This window comes from Prorops nasuta, unplaced genomic scaffold (genome assembly GCF_024137725.1).
Source record: "Prorops nasuta isolate Cenicafe-Biocafe unplaced genomic scaffold, Cenicafe_Pnas_1.2 PNAS00004, whole genome shotgun sequence".
Classification (NCBI taxonomy): Eukaryota; Metazoa; Arthropoda; class Insecta; order Hymenoptera; family Bethylidae; genus Prorops; species Prorops nasuta.
Window position 1 is genome coordinate 3448369 of NW_027116801.1, and position 22875 is coordinate 3471243.

The 22875-nt window shown below is 37.5% G+C and overlaps 1 protein-coding gene across 3 annotated transcripts in view; it reads right to left on the reverse strand.

Moving 5' to 3' along the window:
• Positions 1-2910: 2910 nt before the first annotated feature.
• The window catches only part of LOC136773023 (serine-rich adhesin for platelets), a 48837-nt gene continuing 28872 nt past the window's right edge, over positions 2911-22875 (reverse strand). For 2 of the 3 annotated variants that reach the window (XM_066726341.1, XM_066726340.1), the window contains 12 exons: positions 13845-14052; positions 11445-11894; positions 9828-10809; positions 8585-9505; positions 8154-8372; positions 5855-6042; positions 5313-5564; positions 4920-5081; positions 4400-4685; positions 4069-4306; positions 3828-3978; positions 2911-3745 (listed from right to left, as the gene is read on the reverse strand). In XM_066726341.1, coding sequence (XP_066582438.1) covers positions 3485-3745; positions 3828-3978; positions 4069-4306; positions 4400-4685; positions 4920-5081; positions 5313-5564; positions 5855-6042; positions 8154-8372; positions 8585-9505; positions 9828-10809; positions 11445-11894; positions 13845-14006 — 4272 coding nt within the window. In that variant the 5' untranslated portion in view covers positions 14007-14052 and the 3' untranslated portion in view covers positions 2911-3484. The remainder of the gene's footprint in view (positions 3746-3827; positions 3979-4068; positions 4307-4399; positions 4686-4919; positions 5082-5312; positions 5565-5854; positions 6043-8153; positions 8373-8584; positions 9506-9827; positions 10810-11444; positions 11895-13844; positions 14053-22875) is intronic. The other variant, XM_066726342.1, reaches the window with a different exon arrangement.

Consider the following 22875-nt stretch of genomic DNA (forward strand, 5'->3'; position numbering starts at 1 on the left):
CTGTATTTATACGATATATACTATATATATATATATATCTATGGTTGAAATCGGTTTATCCTCGAAGCTCGATAACTTGATAAAAATCGTAGAATATTATTATTGAAAAAAATAATAAGAGGTGGTCCATTTCTGCCGATGAATTCTTGAACGTCCCTAAACGCAAGCTGTGTGTGATGGTTTGGTATATGTATATACAGGAGGCTCGGCCTAAAATATCAATAATTCTTCCGTAAATCGACACATGTAGCTTAAAGTTCAGCAGATAGATATCGTATATCATCCGCTTTTCAGGGAAGCCTGTGCACTTGGTGTTCTGTATATGCAAGAAGTTTTGTCGACGTATCTCCATAAGTCGACTTCCAGCGACAAGATTTGCACGTTCTGGTCGCGACATGGAAAACGTATGCTTCGCAATTCGTATCCCACTACTCTTCACATGCCATCCGGTACCTTGAACCAGTCATCATGCCCAGCAACGATTTTATTCATGAAAATATTTTAAATTCCAATCGCAAAATTGGTTTCATATTTCTGATAAGCCCACTCGCAAATTCCTCCAGCACTTTCTTCTCACCCTTTGTACTATGTAAATATACACATATCAGCTTCTAACAAGTGATATTGAAAAAGCTGCCGCCAGTATAATCCCAGAAGCATTCAATTTTCCGAAAATGTTCTCTATAATTTTCATAAGCTTTTGGCTGATGTAACCGTCGTTCAATCTAAACTTGATTAAATTTTTATCATCTCGCAGCAATATATCCAGAAATTATCGTGGCTTTTCTGAAATACCAAAGTATTTCTTTGTTCAGCCATCAATGTTAATTGAAAAATGGCCGAACAGTTTTCACCGAACAATAATATTCTTTCGGTATAAGGCGGTAAGTTGGGGGAAGGCAATCTTCTCGAGTAGAAATAGTATTTCCTTTAAAGAGAATTGCTTATTGACTTTGTGCTCGTGTTGGAACATAATTTATATAATAATATAGTAGAAAAGGTAGGATTCGTAAAGCTGTAGTGGCGCAACGTGTAAGCCATTTCTCTTTGAAACTGGGGAATTTCATCGCGAAATCTGGAACCGATTGCCTCTCGATGGAAGTCGTAGTAAGTAAGAGCTTAAACTGGGATGTAGGGGGTGCCGGGGCTATGCCAAGGGATGAAGAGGAAAAGGGGGGAGGGGGGGGGGGTTGGATTTAGGGTAGCTGTTGTTTACCGGTAGCCTCGTTGTGCATAGATACATATATGCATAAGATGTGTTCCAAAGATCGTACAGGCAACGGTCTTGGCATTACAAGGCTTAGTCTTACGCCATGGATGTGTATGACACTTGTGTTTGTACGTGTGACGCGGGATATGCTGTGCTAGCTCCTATCGAGGTTTCCGTTGATCTCCACGAGTGCTTATCTATACTCCCACAAAAACCACCACTTTGTTACCACAAACTATCGATTATTTGACTCACTCGCGTTGCCAAGGATCTTTCCTGCCCCCATGGCAGACTCCCCTGTTATTCAAAAACACCAGGTACTTTAATTAAAAGGCCCTCTCGAATTATCAACTTTCCCCACCCACTCATCTCTGATAATGTTATCAGTTTATTTGATATTCGTGTACGAAAGTAAGTTTGATATTTCTTTCAGGCCAATACGATATGTCTCGTAATTGTTCACTTTTAACGAGATTCGAAGAAACATAAATATCTATGAAAATTCTACGTCTTCTCTTTAGCTGCAGTGCATTTCTAGTAATTAACGCGTCTATTTCTTTCCTCTGCATAGCTATTTGAAAACACGATATTGCGAAGCGGTATGGAAGTGATCGATCATTTTCCAAAAAAAATATGCAAGCAGTGCACAGTTTTGCATAATTTTGCATAACGTTGTTTTTCTAACTTGATGAATATAATAGAGGAAGCCGTATTTACCATACCAGTTTTTCATTTTAACACTCATCATATTTATTTACTTTTAATATATATATATATATATATATCTCGATCATAAAAGAATTTTTCATTTTATAAAATTACAAATTTATTTAACTCTTAAAATGTTTTATGGAAAATAATACGACTCATAGATGTAATTGTTTCTTAGTAAATAAATGTTGTATAAAATCAGTACTATTTATAACCATGAGACTTTGTATAAAAAAAAATTATAGACAGTATTCTCTTTAAAAATGTCAATTGCACGTTCAACCTATTATATCTATTATTTGTACATGTATTCGTACTCAAGTATGATCACAGTTTAAATATTTGCGATACGTGAGTCTAATTGATTACTTCGTTTAATTAATTGAAGGGGCAAAATATAAGGAAAAAGTGGATCGATTTTTCAAGGGTGCCCTGGTTAGTTCAATTATGAGGAAACGACTAATGCCCCTTGTAGTACCATAAAGAGAGACTGACTTTGGGGTATACGTATATATAAACACACATGTACTATTTATGCTTTGCAAGAAAGCGGTAGAATTTAAAAGCGGTAGTTACTTCCTAAGGTATCTTAAAGGGAATGACGCGCGACTTCTGTGCGAGAAATATAAATAACAGTCGAGTAGTCAGCTAATTAGCGAGCCTAGTTCTTCAACGCTCCTGCACTCTCAAGGGCCGCAACAAATTTTTAGTAAGTAAATGAGCCAGAGATTCAGAAAATATGACAAACTTTGTTTCACATATTTTTTATTCTTTCCTCACCGCGTAAATCATTCTCTTGATTTTCCTCTCGTTCAAATGGATTCGATGTCCTTTTTCTTCGAATTATATGGATAGTTAACTACTCCGTGCTCCCTCTATTTATTATGAAACATTATAACACTCATTGAGATGGTATTCTATAATTTATTTTCAATATACTATAAAACATTATTTAAATACATTTAATTGATCGTTTTTATTAAGAAATATGTTAGAAAACTTGAAAATTTATTGCTTTTAAAAATTACACATGATTGATGAAACAGTGACTCGTACAAAATATAATAAGTTTAATTACAATTCTATGTATATACACAAATTTAATTTCATGACATCGATAGAACAATATTGACTATTGAATTTCGTAGATTGCTTTTGACATTAACTCCTGACATGAAATTTGAGCATTTTTGTACCAATAAACTAGAATCTAGTACCAACCCTTTAAAACTACATCTTCGATAAAAATTTAGATCGATCTAATAACAATAAATAATATCGAACACAATTTTCACATCTTGATCACATTTTAATTGAGCATTGCAGATTTAATGATATGAGTAATGTTCGATTAACGATAATGTACACATAAATATCATATACTAAGTATAAATAAACTTATTTGCACTTAATTTACATAATAAAAAAGAATTTAGTAATTTCACGAATTCATCGTCCATATCCAACGTTAATTCTAAAGTAATTTGAGCAGTGAGTGAAGTGACGATGCTTCTTAAGTATAATACATACGATATGTGCATATTGTTTTTATGACAAGAACGTTTAGCACGCTCGAGCCAACCGGTTCCGCTGTTCATCCAAAAGTAACGATGCCTCGCACATAATTTTCGCGCTAGTTCGCACTAGGAATAATAATTGATATTCATCGGTAACTGTAAGGGGAGCTCTCGTTCTAACTAATGCATGAAGGACATTTGCACGCTCCAAATCAAGCCATCTCTGAAGCGAAATCTCTCTTTCTCGTAAGCCACCGAGTGACAGATCCGCTGGTCCCCATAAATAAAACTCAAGGACGGACTTTACCTAGACAGAGAGAAAAACAAATGCGGAATTGTCACAGATTTTTATCCATGGTTTTACATTTGATGAAACATGAAAATTTTACCTGAGATAGAGTAACGGCTTTCTCTCTTATCAATAATTCCTGAATCAACGGAAGTTTATTGCTTAAAGTTAATTCCTGAAGTGCTGATAAAGCACATTGGCACAAAGAGACCATCTCTTCCGTTCGATCGTCACTGGTATCGATATTAAATCTGTGGATAACAATTGATCCATCGATCGTTAATGATATCGTTATTAAATTATTTATAGAGTGTAGAGAGGAAAAATATCGAAATGTATACCCTTGCAGGAGATAAAGTCGATAGTAGGCATCTTTATCCTCGCGACAAAGTACGGAGTTGCTTAAATTTCTAGGAGCTTCTTCGATTCCTCTAGCTTGAAGGCTTTTAAGTGCATTTACAAATTGCAAGAGTACGAGAGAAGCTTCCCTGATCATTGCTTCGTCACTACTGTCTTTGGCAGTTTTACCAAAACCACTTATCGTGCTGACTTGCAAAGGTGGCAATACTGTTATTGTTGCTGACATGAAAAAAAAACATGATGAATAAACAAATTTTGTTCATAATATATATATATATATATATATATATAGATTATGATGAAAAAACTTACCTTCCATACTTTTAATTCCTTGCAGCTGCGCTTTGTCAACTATTTTCTCAGGCACCCTGTCTATAAATTCGATAATGGGAGCTAAGTAGAATTCTTTTCGAGACACGTGCATCGCTAGGTCAAAGGCAATACAAAGGGTTACGCTCTGGTCGTTCCAGGTTGCCGAATAGAAAATTCTTTTGCCGACGAAGACGGGTGAACTGATATCAAGATTAAAATCGCTCAACCGTGGGTTTACACTCTTCAGCCCTCGTAAAGCTCCAGATATCGGACCCACCTGGTTTAGCTGCAAAAATACATCATATATAGAATACTCGCGTACACACACACATATCCAAAACATAAAAGAGAAGCTGGAAATTTTCCAGTGACCGGTAAAATAATAACGAGTACAATTTTACGAAGATTCGTTAAAAATTCAGGAAAATGAAAAAAAGAAACGACGTGAAAAAAGAGAAATGAAGGGATCGAAATGATTAAAAACTGGATTAACGTAGCAATTTGAGAAAAATAAATTTACCTGTTCGAGAAACTGTGCCAGGGCTTCGTGATTAGCAACCACCACGGCGCCATAATTGTCCTCCAGGCTACGATGAACGATACTGCGACCTCTTCTCTGCCTCAGTCGACTTACTCTTAATTCATCGTCCTTGCTCTTCCAGTCCTGGTCCTCTTCAGGGCCCTACGGATTAAAACTTTTGTTACATCCTCAGCCATGCACACCCATTATCGCTCTCCAAGTTTTAACAAAGTCTCTTCAGGAACTGTGATAATTTCAATTTATAAACGCCCGTTTCAAATCTCCTTCTACCTCGAGATCTCTTCGCTGGACACCTTCCTCCTAATTCATTTCTTCCCCTCTCTCTCTCTCTCTCTATATATATATAAAGTATAGACAAATAAAAGACTGTACCTCGTCACCGGTGTAAAAACAGTAAGGGGAATAAATCTCGCTTTCCGTCTCGCTGCCGCAATATGGCAAAGAGGTGGATCTGGCGAACGCTTGATGAAATTTAAATTCCGCCGTAGGTTCCAACGCGCTGCTGTCAGATTTTCTTTTGCTCGTCACCCTCGAATGTGGCCCTCCTCCATGACGAAGCTCGAGATTCGAGTCGCATTCGGGTGAACTCGAAAGGCACTCGTACACGTGACTATCGCTGGATGTCTAAAGTATGACAAAAAAATCCATTGCTATATATATATATATATAATTCTTAATAATCAAAATTGAAAATTACTACGATCAATGACCACTCTATATCAACGATCATCCATATATGTATAGTAGCGAGAAGCTTTTTGCTCAAACGTATATATATATATATATTAAGAATTGTTATTTGGGCTTTCGAAGCAACATTGACGATGATCGATCATTCTTCCAATTAGAATGAAAATACGATAAGTATGTGGCATCGAGTGGAAGAGGAACGAATGAAATTAATGCATGTTTACCGGTGAATCCGAGGTGGGCGGTGGTTCGGTGCCAAGTACTTCGTAATCAGAGCCGTTATCCTGTGGGTGTGTCGGATGCTTCTTGACGATTGGCTGATGAGACGCTGTCTGGTCCCTCATGCTGGCTGTACGCTGGGGTTTCGACGGTGCCAAAGCACTGCGTACCTCACCTGTAACATCCTCCGCTGCTGCAGGCACGTCCGCCATCGTCAAGCGCCATGGGTTAGTACCACAAGACACAAGGCATATCGCAAAACAGGCTAGGCTACCGTACTAGCAATACACGAAACTACCTTACTATAATGCTAATTAAATTGCCAGGACGTGGTGCCTACGAAGAACAGGGTGCTGGAGGATTGAAGCTGTGAATGCTATCGGCTCTGTCGTGCGCTTAAATCTCGATATTGCAGGATCATAGACAGGAGTCAAACTCTATCCGTTCGGATGGACAATCGCATTAACAACGTTTCACCTCATTCACTGAATGTTAAATTATGATGCTAATCGTATGTATGTATATGTGGCAAAAGCTCCAGTCGTCTGATTATGATATGATATTATTTATTAACGTGCTTGAAATATTGATCAATGAGTATATATGCACCATCCAACAGGTTAATATAACTGTGGAGTGAGGGGAGGGAGGATTGGATCGATCAGCGGGACGTTGAAGGAGGATCATTAGAACGAGAATTTTTTTGTTTTTAATTTTACAAAAAGAAGTATAACGATAAACTGTGGGACTCGATTGCTCATTCTTTTCTCGATTCAGTCATTCCTGCACCGTCCTATGGGGATAAAAGAAGAATTTAAGGGGTGTACGATAATAGACGGTGTTCGTTCAACCAACAGTCGAAAGGACAATTATTGGCCAGATATAATTTCAAGGGAACACGATGCTAATTATGTAATCGGTGTATACGACGTTAAGTTTCGACCGGCGTTGGTCAGATGAGCCGAGCGTAACACGAAACAACCTCGTGGTACACCACCGAACTCGATACCAATGACTTTAGAATGCGTTCTCGTAGCTCGATTATGTCGATATGCCGTCTAACGCTAAAGATTAATAATCCTCTTTTGTTGTCTAGAATTCGACGCGTAATAATCGTGAAATTCTACCGGAGCCCCGTGTAATCATGACCGTTACAAAACTGTTGCCCAACTTTTACTCCATCTTCCTTCATTTATATCCTGATAAATCGATACTGCGATAACTCAAAAATTGTAAAGTCATGTAGTCATCAATATATATGTATAAATATCCGTGGCTCGCTAAATGAAAACTATCGTCCCATATTTCTCGTTTTGGTCATTGTTCACACTTGCAAACGTAATAAATATGATGACGTATAGTGAATAATAATTAAGAGTCTTTAATGAAGAAGTAAATACGGTGTATGCAAGAATTCGTGACTAAAAAAACAAAAATTTCTCAGGCAAAGATTTTTATTTCAAATAAAAATTCGAGATTACAGACTTTTCTCATCCCACTATCACACACATAATCCTTGTCGCTAGATACATTTGATCAATTAGCGATGGCTCACATTTGTTCTTCGTCAGACATTCTCAAAATTTTATCGCAACCATCACTTATTCTCGCATCTCATGTGTATCCTCCTATCTTTTTTCCACAAATCTTTTTTAGCATCAGATGTATGAAAATTTTTTCAAAGTCAATATTATCACAGCATATTATAAATTGCAATATTAAACGGTATAATTATTAGGAATAATGAGGCTAACTCGGGATAAACAAAATTATATATATGTAAATATATACTACAAATAGTATAGTCTTAGAAAAAAAACGCGTATGGCTTTATATGAAGTCAAGCAAGTATATAGGAAGTATCATATACATGTTAATAAATCGCTCGATGAAGAGAATAATAACAATATAATAAAATAAAAGTTAAACTTTAAGGCATATATAGCGAAGAAGCTATTTTATGAAAATTGAACAAAAAAAGTCTTTCTTCGTAACAGGATGACGTATATTAACGATAAGACTAAATTATTGTTCTATAATAATCAGTACCTTTGAACATGTTAGGATTGTCACGCAATGGGGGAAGGGGGTTAGGAGTGGGAAAGAGAGAGAGATACACTGTTAAGTACCGCCATCCAGCGTTATGAGTCTCTAGCTATATTATCTCTAGTTATAAATAATGTATGCCTATATGTAGTATTATAAGTAGGTAATTAAAAGAGAAAAAAAATGTGTGAGTATGGCTGTTAACTGATGCCGCGCATGGCCGTTGTCATTAGTTACATTGTATGGGCCTGAACTTACCCAGATTCGCGTAAATAGAGTCAGAGGTCGTCGTGGAGGTCGACGCAGAGGTCGTCGAAGACGGTTGCCAGGATGCCGAAGCAGATTTTTCGGCCCTTGGTGGTAACTTGGTCTCGGCTCGAGGAGGGGGTGGCCTGACGGGTTTGTTCGTCGAATCCAACCTCGACCAGTCCTCGAGGGATTGATTTCTCGGTGGTGGGGGTGGTTTACCTGGTCTCACTGAAATATTTCCCATATAGCATAAGAACGTTATTATCCTTAACTGTGTTCTTTCCTATTCTATTTATAGTCCTCCCAAAAAGAGATACTTGCTAATTGCAACGATCAATCATTATTCTATAGATCTACCGACAATTGGTACCAGAACGAAGAATTAAAAAGTCGGTAAATATAGACAAGAAAATTTAGACGATGAATCTTGTTCAACGTACCAGGTAAATTTGGTGGTCCACTAGTTAAGGAAGAACGAGGAGTTTTGTTAGCTTCTGGTCTGGACCAAGCAGAATCGGTTTGATCCTCCCCATTCCTCGCCACTCTGTCATTGCCAACGACTTCGACTGCAGCTCCGTCTAATTCAAGGGGATGAATGATTTCCAGGCGAGGTTTTGGCTGCGGGGTCGAGGGTATCTCGTCCGCTTTAGCACTGTTGTTGTGACCACACGTCATATCGACGTCCTTCCTGCTTCCCATCCTCAGAAATCTTTTCAGGGAGAACCTCGGTCGACCTCGTTTCTTCTCCTCTCTGGTATCCGTGCCGTTGGCCAAACTATCCTGAGACAATGATATATTCCTCCTCGACGTTGTATCCGGAGTTTGAGCAACGTCTGGATCAGGCACCTCGCAAATGGCTTTTCGAAATTTTGGACTGCACGAGGAAGCCCTCTCTCGCTTCTCCTTCTCCCTCACCACGGGAGAATCGGACTTTAAACTGGCGCCAGGATTTCTAGCGAAAAGCGAGGATGCCTGTGGCAGATCATCGATATTTTCAGAGGCCGGTGGTCTCGGGGCCATTCTTCTTTTGTTCGGCGATCGAATTAATTCTGTCGCGTTACTCGCTTGAGCCTCGGCCGCATTATCCTCCTCCGAATCAGCATTTGAACTAGTGTCTCGACCGTCGGCCAGTTGCAACCTGGTCGCACCGGAATCCAATTTGCCAATGGTAGGAGAGCGTTTCGCCGTGTTATTCGATTGATCCATCTTCGTCCCTTGCTCCGAAGGGGAGAAGGAACCTTTTATATTGTTCGCGGAGAATTGATAGATCTTTTCCTGAGCAGTCGTCAGCGAGAGATTCATCTGAGAAGCAGCAACCTTGTCTTTCCGATTTACCAGCTGATTCTTATCGTTATTTTCACCTGCAACAATGGATAAATGTGAAATTCCATATCTATCATCATGTACGAGTGTCCAGTGTTGGGCAAAATGTAATTGCTATATTACAGTTACAAGAAGGTTCCATTACTGTAATTTCAAATAACAAAATCAACATCGATATTGTATTCTGTTTTTATCTAATTGCACAATTAACCCACATGTATAATTTACGCGTAATTTTAATTTTCCATCCGAAAATTACAAATTAAAATAATTGAACGTTCATCGTAATTGCAAAATATAAGCAAATGTCGCCCAACTCTGTCTCGAAGAGGAAAGCGATGGCTCTGAATTTGAGTTTACCGGTCGACGAGCGATTAGCGATGTTTTGTTCGGAAATGGATAAAGCAGCGTAATGGCCAAAGGAGGAATTTTTCTTGAAGCCATTCTTCGCACCTTTGTCCTGGATCGTGGAGGTTTTAGGAATTGCCTTTGCGATGAAAGCAAGTGGTTTTTGAGGTACCAAGGGTTTTATTCTGGACTCGGCAGTACTTCCACCGTGAAGAAAAGATACGCGAGGCTCGGTCGTAACGATGGAGACTTTATTCGATTCTCCTTGAACAGGTGGTCTAGAATCGATAGGAGGTGGACTCTTTGGGAGTGCCGGTGGCTCGCTAACGTCCTCTTCATCAGCTTTGCCATCGGGCTCACCTGCCAACTCACGACTTTCCTCAAAAGTAAACTTCTTCCCTTGGCTTCTTTCCATTTCTTCGCTTAAATTAATAATGTCCTGACCTTCCACTCTACGGATTCCTTCGGGTGACTCGCTCTCTCTCGTTGAACTTTTATTCTCCGCTGCCACAACGGTAATTTTATTAATGTCCTTACCGCGAGCGAGTGTCGTTCTGTCACTCTCCTGCACCGCTTCCTCCTTCTCCTTCTTCAGCGGGGTTAATGTAAGCTCTATTCCTTTATTTGCCGAATTATCCTTTTTTTCGATCCTCCTCGCGATCTTGCCACTCGAGCCATAATCGCTTTTGCTCCCGGTACTCCCCTGCTGTATCATTGCCGTTTCATTCTCGGCTCTTCGTATCGCCGGAGTCCTGGAAATTACGTTCATCTTTTTCTCCATTTTTCCCAATTCCATATTCCTGTCGGAGGTTTTCTCTAGTCCAATGTCATCTGAAATTGGAGATTCGCTCCTTTGAATAACCGAGATCAAATTGCTGGATGTGATCAGTGGCATGTCCACGATCTTCTCGAGACACGAGGAATCCGTACGTAACTCTGACCTCTCATCCTTCTTGGCTTCAATTTCCACTTTTTTCGTGCTCTTCAACGCTACCTACAAAATGATAAAAAGGATAGTGAACTGAGTTTGGCAAAATATTGCCTATATTAAACATTACAATGACTACATTAATTATGTTATATATATGCACGCGTGATGTCAATAGTATATTTCGAGCGAAAAAACCAGAAGCGTTTGCAGTTCTATATTACTATAGAATTCCCTTCGTTATTTTTAAAAATTCAAAAAGATCTTTTTTATGGTAAAAGCGATGGGCTTTAAAATGGTATGATCCATTTTTAAAACAAAATTATAAAGACTATAAAAAAGCATTTGAAGGGAACCGAAGCCGCAAACGCGAGATGGGATTTTTAAAGCGAAGGGAGCGTATTTTACGGTTATATTAATGGTTTCCATAGATTTTTCAAGTGCCACATTAATTTGCCAGCGAGAATGATGGGTATTTTCTAGAATTTTAATAAAGTGGAAGCATAAACAATGCATCGATGTGAAACAACTGGAGTTTAAACCAAATAAATTTCTCGTTCTTCTTATCGTCTCGTTAAACCGTTTAATTCGTTGTAATTTCCCAGAAAAAAATTGCGTTGCTTAATCGGCCGTAAATTCGTGCTTCATAAAAATATCATCTTTTGTCTCGAGTACATTTGAAATGGTTGCTCTATACTCACCTCTGTTTTAATCTTACGATCGATCGGTCTTTTTGCTGTGGGTATCGAGTCATCGCCGCCAAAAGGAGTTACAGAAACAAGAAGAGTGGTCTTCTTGCCATCAGGGTCCTTTTGTATCCTGCCGAGCATGAGAGGAGCAAAAGACTTGGATGCGACTGTATTTGCCAAAGACTTATTTGAGTCGTCCGTAGCGTCAATTTGGTTCAGGTTCGCTGTGATCGTATTGAAGTTCGTATTAGCACGCGTGAGATTGCCCAAGGCACGCTCCTCCTCGCTATCCGGTATAATATCCTCCTCGTTCGTCAAGGACTCTCCTTGATCGTCGTCCTCGTCGCCATCGGAAAAAAAGTCATCGCCTCCGTAGCCGATTACTTCCGTTAGCGAATCCGGAAAAGCCACATTTTTCTTCTTCTCCACTTTCTCTATGGCTATTTTACCCCGTAAGATTCCCTGAAACAATTTATTATACATAATTACAAAACATTATCATATTGGATCGTGCTTGATCGACTAAATCCTATAAGAATTTAATATTCGATTTTTGTACATTATTTAAATTTTATCAAACTAAATAAAATTTATGTTTCTACTAAAGTGTGTAATATAGGATCGAGGTCCTACCTTTCGTTATAATAGTGTCGATACGTTCGAATTATTACGTATTCTTGTACTCGATAGTCTATCACCCGATCCACGTGTGTGTGTGTATGTGTGTGTAATTTTAAAAGAAATTAATCTAAGGATTATACCTGTTGCTGAAGGAAAATGTAAAGTTATATTCGGCCTTGAAATATCGTCTATAGCTAAGGATTGTGCAATCAAATTGATGAAAAATTACAGTCCTACGCAAATCATACGTTAATTTACAAAACTGTTAAGTAGTTAAAATATTGATTTTATAAATTTGTTAAGTATAGATGCTAGAAAAAAACGATAAATTTCGAAACTTCTCTTACTACTGAATTTATAGAAAAGAAAAAATCGAGAGAAATGTTTTCTTTCTGCCATCAATAGTTCGAATCAACCAAATTGTTTAGAAAACATCTACCCCGATTGCTTTCTTTTTGATTTAACAATGTTCGCAAAAGTCGAAGAGAATTTTCGGAAAAATGGAGCATCATAATGATATCACTGTTTCATAGCTGGAGCTTTTTATGTATCGTTTTTACGTGATGAGACAAAGGTTTGAAGTGTTTGAAATGATTTGGCGAATATCGCGAGGGTGACACTGTATAAAAACGTTGGTATGAGGAATACTCTCGCCAAGTACTCAGCCCCTTTAAAACATACTAAAATAGCTGGCTTACCAAGGTAGAATGCTGTCTCGTTTTAAATTACGGGGGGGATTTTACGGAGGATCTCGAGGAAAATTCAACCTACCTCGCTTAAAAATATAGCGGTTCATAGATCAATTTCACGTTTATCTAGTCTAGCCCATGTAAGAATCTTCTTATTGAAAGCTGAGAAAATGTGATCGTACTAAAAATCTTACTTATAAGACCATCGTCACCGGTTCAGCAAGACAAATAGGTACATATAACAGTATATATATATATATATATATATATATATATACTTAAATGCAATTTATTCTAAATATTAAACATTCTTCGGTATCACCAGTTTATACACATATATGTACATAATAAGGATATTTACAGTACTACCATAAAAGTTTTACATCCACTTTAACCGATAACCGTTGAAAAACTTTGGTTCGTGACTCATAATCACCTTACAAATTCTCGAGAGCGTTTAATCTGGCTAATTACAACAATTATATCAATGCTTGGAAGTATACTACCTGCCGATAAGATCTATGTTTCATAACGATAACGATCGTTTAATACCAGTCTGCACAAACTCCAGTAGAATTTTATTTTTCTATATATATATATATATATACTTTTATGAAAAATCACAACTCGACAGTTAAACCTCTTAGATCTTTCCCCTTCAAACGTTATCCTCCATGCACTTTTCTACTTTTATGAATGGTGGTCCACGGATGACCCAGTTGCAAGTTTCGCGATCGTTAAACCTGGTAAACGTTGTTATCTTTCAAGCTATCCATTCTACACCGTACCATCATTTCATTCTCTTTTATAGGTATGCCAATTATTTTCCATCTTTTTCGTTATTGGACCAATCAACGTTTTTCCGCCCACTTTCAGAAATAATCCTTTTTACAGCAGAGCTATTTAGTGCAACGAATAGAATATTTCAATAGTGGCTGAAAAATTTTCCCATGAATAATAAATTATTGATAAAAAAACAGAAAGGAGAATGTTCGTTTCTCTTTGCGACTAGCAAAGAAAAGATATTTGATGAATATTTAAATAATTTTCGTTTTCGAGCACTCTGCAATATGGACTTAAATGTGAAATTAAACTGCATTACCTGCACTTTAAGATGATCAGCTCTCAAGTTCGTAGAAGCCCTTACGACGTTTATTCTCAAAGTATCTTCGGCTTCGGCGTGCTCCTCCCTCAGCTTGAAGCAGTTCGAACAGAGTTCCTTTTTCCAAGCATTCTGTATGAAGCGATTGCATTGTGTAGACATTGTTGCTTCACTGCAGCGACAGCGAAAGTCCCGTTACATCATCACTCTGAAAGGAAAGATATGCTATAGTGATACACCGGTACCCGATTTCATTGCAAGTGCAATGCACATTTATATCGATATATAATATATATGCAGCAGAAACTAAGACACTTTGGAATACTATAATAGCCTGACAAAATTAACGTTAAAATTCATGTAAATTCTAAGCTTGCAAACAATTTGTCAACGTATATCGACTGCTTCTCACTCTCTCTCTCTCTCTTTCTTCGTAACAACTCTACATTCAATTTATTCCAAGAAATAGATAATTCCCCCAATTGAGAATTAACTTATATTACTTTGTAATATCTACTTCCTGACAGTGTAAGAGCTAACAGGTAGTAAGTTTGATAAGGCGGAATGCTTTAACCGTGCTATATCATGCATATCAGATACTGCTGGAATTTGTGATTTTACAAAGTTTTGAAAACTTTTAACTATGTATTCACCATGCGCATTAATAACTTTAACGATACACTCGTATATAATAAAATGTTGACTACGTCCTGCTTTAGGGAGATAATGAGATACGAGTTGTAACCAAGTTTATCATCAAATGTGTTCTAATTGCTGAACCTGATTGATCAGTGTTTTAAAAGAAATTCTTAGCGCTCCCTTTTTTCTTTCAAGAAAAGTAAACGTATCCCGTTTGTATATGGTATATATATACGCTCGCGAGTATATTGACTTGTTGCACTACATAAGTATACATATGTGAAGATAGAGTTGTAGATTTGGTATAAGAAGGATTGCCTTCAGAGGTTTTGAACGCCGAGAACATTTTCCTGTCCACAGTGACCACCGTGAATGCAATCAGGACAATTGACCATAGCGCTGCCCAGTGCCCGCTCGACTGAGTAATTGCTTCACTTCCGGTCTTGCTTTTATTCGCCGCTCTCTTTACTTCTGTTGACCCTCGTCATTAACCAGCGATACGTAGACCTGTCATCGCGATGCAGCCTTTAAAGGAACCGGACGAAGGGTAAGAAAGTCTTCACAGGAATAACTTCCCTTTCGTGTCTTCTTCAGCTATAGCAACCTTCGATGATACAGTTCCAGCATGATAAACCTATATTTTACCAGCTCAAACGCTTTCCAATTCAGTATTAATATTTAATTTTCTGCAGGACGTAAGATGGAATTATTGCAGGAATATGTGTATAAACGATAAGTTTTGTTGAATCTTGGATCCCATTAATCAAAGCCATCGACGATTTTTGCAAAGGATAAAATGAAATGATCTATTTTTTGGTACAGATTGTTAATTAATTTAATTCTTTAGTTATGTTTAACGAGTTCAGCGCGTGTTTTAAAAAAATTCAGCTCTGGAAGCGACATTAACAAATTTCTCGAGATACGGAAGGTGTCGGGAAGCGGAATAATTTTTAACGGCGCTTTGGATGATTTTTTGCAGCGTGCTCGACTGAAAAGTCACGAGAATTGTGTAGGAATAAGCGCCACGACGTTACTGGCGAGCGGCCGGCCCAAAGTCACAGAAGAAGAATAGTGTAGCAAGCACATAAAAAATAAGAAGGTCACTAAAACACACGCAACGATTAACGATTTCCAAGGCCAGTCTCTCGGAATTGCGTCACAGTCAGCTTTTCCGGAAATGCATCACGCGATGCATTCACGCGTGTCTCTGACACATTTCGTTCTTGGAATTCACACGGAAGACACCGGCCGCGCTGGTATAACGCTCGAAATCTCTCGTGGTAAGTACCATTACGGGTTTAAATCTCTTTTCACGAGGAAACTTTCAATTACCGATCGCTCCAGTTTCAAGTAAATTTCTGTGACACTAAAAAACTTTTCCACTGAATTCGTTTAACTCGAGAGGGCATTTTTAACGGTAAATAAATTAATTGGAATGCGGCGCGGATAAAAACGCGAGGTATTTTTCCGATTGCATAATATTTTCGTGATTACGTGTTTATATCGATGAGTCGAGAGTGGGAAAGCTATTTTTGAATGAATAGTTTATTGTTCGAGAGGCGCGGATAATGGCTTTAGTGTTATTTGGCGTAGGAGAACAAAGGATCCGTAGATTAAGCGAACGGGTTAAAACGTGAAAATGCTCCTGAAAGGACAAACCTTGTCGAGTGTGCAGTTCGTCAAGGACAAACGTAGCAAGAACGCATTAACATGCACGAGATGTGGCAATGCGAGTTAAGAATGAAGTCCCGTTTCTAATCTTGGTGATCCGTTATATACATTGCGCTCCACCAAACAGGAAACGAAGACACTGCTTTTTACTCGTTGCTTTTCTTTTATGACTTATTAGCTCCATTTATTATATTTCACATTATTTAATAATTCGCTAAATAAATTACCGAATGCCAGTATTCCTGATTTCCTGCGCACATTCTGTTTTCCACGTGACCCAAATTCCTTCACCGAATATCCGGATGAAAATTTTTAAACCTTCAATTTCTGCCTCTCAAAAAAATGCGCAAGAAGCAGATGAATGTATCTAGTTTATTAGTTTATCAGGCTTAAAAAATTCTATCGTCGCTTTCTATCTACAGCTGTCGATCGATCGCTTGATTTTCGATGCGAGAGCCTGCAATTATATTGACAGTCGCCTTTTACTTGAAAATCATTCTTTCTAGACGGTTCTTATAATCGAAACAAGTTCACGATCATGCTGCATTATAACTGTACCTCTCAGGTTTACCTCGTGTATCTTAATTTCGATCAAGCGCAAGATATACTATATTACCGAGGATGCCCGAGACGTCCCGATGACTGCGGGGAGATTTTTCAATATAACGAAATAAATCAAATCGATGATATTGTTGAAAATCTTTGAAACCATAAATTTTTTGTGCAAGAAACACTTTTAGGATCAATTAAACTATATTTTATCAAAATCAATTGATTGGTTACTTTTTTTGCAGGATTTTTCTTGTCTTTGCTTTTTTTCTTAAATAGTTAATTCAATTTCCACGTTGTCCTTTTGTTGTATCGTTACAAATAGATATTCAGAGTGGAGAAGTCCATATTGCTTAAAATTGGATTGAATTGTAGGTGGAATGGTTAGCGGTGAAATAGGTGAAAGTGGTAAGAATAGACGTCCAACCACGCGATATGAGAAACCAAACGATTCTGGTGCACGGCCTTTGCGGGAAGGCTGGTATTGAGCTTGGAGAACAGGTTCGTGCGAATTGATCTTTCCGTAACCAATCTCGAGCTCTGGTTCGTTGGCCTTCCTGACTACAAAATTACATCGAATTTTTTGAGTCTTCGCGGAAACCTTCAACTTCCTTAAAATTTTCTTTATTTCTCCCTACAACATTACAGTTCTTTCCCTCATTTTTTCCCATTAAAAAATTCCATGAAATAGTGCAGTTTATAATCTAAATTGCTGTTATGTGTATTGGCAATTTTTATTTTGAATTTAAACATATATATATATATATATAAATATACTAAGAGAAAGAAGTTGATAGGACACAGGAAAAAGTAAACAGCAAAAATTGCATGAATAGCACTTGCACTAAATCCACTGAATCGCGAAATAGCAATTATTGCCAGTTGTAAAAATAATTTTTCAACATTACAGTGCAGATCCGTTAAACTTTACTGATTTCTCACAGCAATGTTTAGAATTTTAGTAAAAATCTAAACATTACTGTGAGAAATCAGTAAATTTAACGACTTCGCACTGTAATGTTGAGAAACTGTCTTTAAAGCTGTAAATATAATTGCCATCTCGAGATTGAGAGTATTTGGTGCACGTAGTGCTACTCGTAAAAATTTTCCTGCTAACTTTTCTTTCATGAAGTTTTGAAATAAAATTGATTTTCTGATAGAGATAAAATTCATAATTATTTCAGGTTTCAAATAATGATTTTTTGGTAAAAGCTTGTTGGAGAAAATGAGCGAGAATATTTTTACCGAAGATTCTTTCATATTCAATTACAATTGGTTGCGGGTGAAGCGAATAAAACGTGTTTTCGCAAAAATATGTTAAAAGCTCGAGAAATGATTTTGCTAGTACACGTGTTGAAAGAACGGGACGATGAGGAAGAAAATTATACCGGATCCTCGTTTAAAGCCGTAGTGTAAACACTGTATATGGAGCTCCCATTAAAAAAAAAAAACTGGTTACGTAACAGTAAAAAACAGTGGCCGGTTACGCGTCGAATCTAAATTAATTGTCTCGTTTAGTTTTTAACACCCACAACAAATTTTTATGCTACGATCAAATAATGCAAAGGAATGTTTTAAAGCACGCTGATAAACGCAATGAGCTTATTCGACGCTCCAAACCCGTCGGATAAAATCCAACTATTATTTACAATGATAAAAGGATTTGATAAAACTTGATATCAGAACAAGGACGTTCCTTTGAGAGAAGAGTATAATTACCAATTCGAAAGGCAGTAGACTATTTGTAACAATTTAAATTTTACGTGTGCCACCTAATTAGTGCACTCTTGCATATCAAAGTAATTGTTCTTTCATTTTAGCACGAGTTGAAATGTAAAATCAGATATAAAAGAAGTTAAAGAATAATGTTACTCAACGTAATTAATTAATTTTTGGAATAAGTAAACTACTTTCACGATGAGTCGCGAACGTCAATTGTTTCCCTGTATTACGAATCGTCCTGATGAATTTCCTTTGTTTTGCGATAATTGAAACACACATTATTTCGAGTAGATATAGTGGCTGTATGGTAAGACTAAGGAAAAGGATTTATTCTATTAAAAAAAAAAAAAAAAATGCAGATATATATCTGATCACTTTATATCAAACATATATATTGCGAAGAAACGTAGAAAGTTTTGGATTTGTACTTTGACCATGCATGATTCGGTGTGGTTTCTCTCTTCGAACTATACAGACAATCAAGCGCAAAGAGCGCGAGCGCGAGTTTGGTTATTTCCTTTCCCTCTCTCGCAGGCTCTTTCGTCTCGCTTCTCTTGACTGCTGGCATGTGGCCTGCTGGAAGGCAAGCCTTGTCGAAACATTCCAGGAAGGTGACGCGACCGAGCAGCCAAGAAAACCAGCTCGATTGACAGCATATACATAGGCTGTACAACGTCAAATGCTTTTTGGCTCTGCACGAAACTCTCGAAAGGTCTTAAAGGACGAAACAACGGTCTTCTCTAATACTACTATTATCTTGCTTCACAGAATTGTGTCTTTTAAGTAATCAAATGTCTCAAGCTTTCCTACAAAAATAATAACGAATCGCATTGACAAGCTTTTCAACTTTGACAAAAAATTAATCAACTTTTGAGAAGTTTAAATTTACAAAGATAGTCTCAGGAGTTTTAATCTCAGGCATAAAAAATTAATCCTTACAGAAGAGAGAGTTTTTATTCTTTGAAATTATAATAAAATTGCCAAGTAGTACTTGTAGAATACGATTTTACATTTTTATTCGTTTTAAGGTTTTTATCGCTACTGTCACCATTGTTTTTAAATTAATTAAAAGTTGCTAAGAATCATCGGTTCGTTTCTCAGTAAACCAGAGGCATAACTTTTTTTCTTTCATTAAAATTATAACGTAGAAGCTGGAACGTAGTTTTGATAAACTGTTGTTACCAACGTAGTTTCCTAATTGGTTGGGAAAGCATTTAATAAAAATGCTCTATATTTATATTTAATTAATCTCGTACGAGCTTGTGCATACTGAGAAGGGAGTTTCGTAATAATCTGGCAAATCCCCACTATTTTGCGTTTGGAGATGTGACGAGATAGTTTCTCACAGCAATAAAGTATGACGGACAGCTGAGCATGCGTAAAAGAATCAGAAGCAGGAGGAATGCTGTCCACCGCATAAACCTGATACAGAATAATCATTTGCGTTGGAACAAGCGAACGTTGATAAAATTTATTTAACATTGAGCGAAACGACCATCCGGTAATTCACTGGATGTATAAACGAGTACATATATATATATATATATATATGTTATAGCTTGAACAAAGAAAATCCAAATAATTAATTATTCTAATAATTTAAATTGAAATATACCAGGCAAATACGAATGGAAATTTCTGCCTAAAGTAATTAATATTTCACCACATATATTTCTCAAAAGAGCAAAGGAAAATTATGCAGAAAGAGAGTTATAATTGTAGAGGTGCTCGATATAGATAAAGCGAAGAATAAAGATAGTATCCAGATGGAAAATGATAATTAAAGGGATACGACGAGAAGAATAAAAATGAAGAAAAAAGATTTGTGCAAAGGGATTAATAAGCATAAAATTCGTGCATTGATCCAGCTCCTCTACGAATCTCGTCTCTTCGTTTAGTAGAGACAATTATCGTTAGCTTGCCCTTTCAATTGCAAGTATTAAGAGTTACTCATGATTCACGTAGTACAGAGTGTATACGTCTGGCTGTGGAAATCGAACTATATACACCAGGAAAAAGAACATAGATGGAAGAACATTAAACACAGTCTATACACCGAATGCACGCAAACAAAATTTAATAGAAACGTGAATGGCTGAACGGCGAATTAAAATTTCAAATAAAGTTTTTGCCATTTCCACCTCAGCCGGAATTAAAATGCATATTATTTGATTTAATATCCAATTACGTGTATGACGAAAAATATCTGCTAGCAAAATATGCAGAACAGTGCAGCGAACTGCATGCCATTATTCGCAGCTTAACTAATCAATTATAATACTTTCGAGAATAAATTATCCCCAATTATGTTTCGGCATATAGGATTTGATGAAAGAATTTGCCAACTTCACGAAACACGTGTACTAAGCAAAAAAAATCTCTTATTTTCGCTCCTTCCCTGTTGGATTATTTTTCGATCGCTCGCAGATTTTATATAGTATATATATATATGTGTGTATAATATATATCGCTGCAAGAGTCCAAGGTTCAAAGTACGATTTGGTCGATTGAAGAAAATCAAGAATACTTTAACGCGGAGCCGCGTGGTGGATTTTCCGTCGACGAGCGAAACTAACCGAGTGGATGAATCGTTATTTTGCACAAGAATGGATAGGTTTTCGGTGCGCGCGGCACGGCAATAATTTGCGAAAGGAAAGGGGCTTTCTTTGTTCGAAGATTGCTTCGACCATGGCTCGTCGCTGCAGTTTAAACGGCGTAAACGAATATTTGGGTGGCGAGTGCAGCTGCGTTCAACCAGTTTACATCGAGAACGAACGCTCTCGGATTGCAGAGAGGAACCGCCCATGAAAAAGCACGCTTTACTGGAGACACAAATTCCTGTGCTTAACTCTTCAAGGTTACGCATTTAACATGCCACGAGTCAGAATTATCCACCTCTCTAAATCCATACAGTTTCACTCCTTATTAAACTCGAATAATTCTCTCTGCTTTTTCCTCTTGAAAGCAATGCTGGAAAACCCATGATATACTATACATATTTCAGGAGCTTTCCAGCAAAACCGAATAAATCCATTTTTTATGAAAACTCAGTCAGCCAAGAGTTTTTTTAAAAATACAACCTCTACAAAGCCAAGTATTTTCGAGAAATACCCGAAAGATCCTTCCGAGGCTTCCACGCGGGGTCTAACGATTATTTAAGCAAAACAGGCCAAACTGCTTTATTAGTCGCTGCTTTTTACAAATTTGCTTTATGGAGGATTCTCTTGCTTCACCTACAAAGCTCCTCCCCCTCCTCCTCCTCCTCCTCCCTGAAAAAATTCTATCCTCCGCTGAATCGTTATAAATCGATATTATAAAAATGAAAATAACCGTGAAAATTTCACTTGTTTTATGCAAAGTGATAAAAGTTACATTAGCTGCAGATTTACGACGCAGCACGTATTTATGTTTAAATTTTATATGCGAGATTTATGGTGACATCAAGCCGCAATCAGTTGTACTAATAGTCCGTGATTCACGAATACAATCGCGTCCTCTTTAAGCATCAAAGTGGAGCTCCAGTGATCTTGGTCATTCTAACGTCGAGTTATTAATTTCTACCAGCTATACACGTAATTGCTACACGTTCCGGAAATCTGCGGTCGCTTCTTCAAAATTTATATTTAGAGTCGCGATATTATGCACAACGGTTTCAGCCAGCCGTTTAATGCGCGTTAGTGGGAAAGATTTTCCAGTGAAATTGTCTCGTTCGAAGAAAGCCCTGCCGATCCTACAAAGGAAATATAAAAATTTCATCCTGTATATTACCTATATATACATATATATATATAGACCAGAGACTGTACGAGGTGTGGCCCCAGATAAAATAAATTGTCGCGTCACTCGGTGCCATTAAAATCCAAATCTTCCGTCTTCAAGATCAAAAAACCGGTTCTCGTACACTATATATTCAGAAGCCAAACCCAGTATTGTCCTCCGTCGTGTGGAAAAAAAAACTCTAAAACGATATAGCGTATTCATAAAACACGATCTCTCTAACACCATTAAATAAACTTATTTCAAGAATACAATAGAGATTTACACTTTTCTTTTTTTTTTACTTCTGCATCTATTTTATAATCAACTTGCATTTGTGTTGTTTATACCTCGCATAATCTACACTGAATTTTTTTCATCATTACAACTCTCGTTCCGAGTTATTGCAAATATTTGTCACAATCGACGAATGAGCTAGTGATTTATATCAGGATGATAATGAAATAAATAGAAAAAGAAATTAGTTCTCCGTTGATAAGGGAAGAAAGCAGGAAGCTTAATGAGTTTCGGACGCTTATACGAGGTAAAACGCAAGAGTTCATTTGTACTTGCTCATCGGGTCTCTCTCGAGATTCTCGCGTGCGCGCTACATGCGTGCATCGTGCGCGTGTGTGCGTGTATCGTGCCTCCACCAGTCCTAAACGAGGTCGTCCAGCTCCAGCCATAACCACGT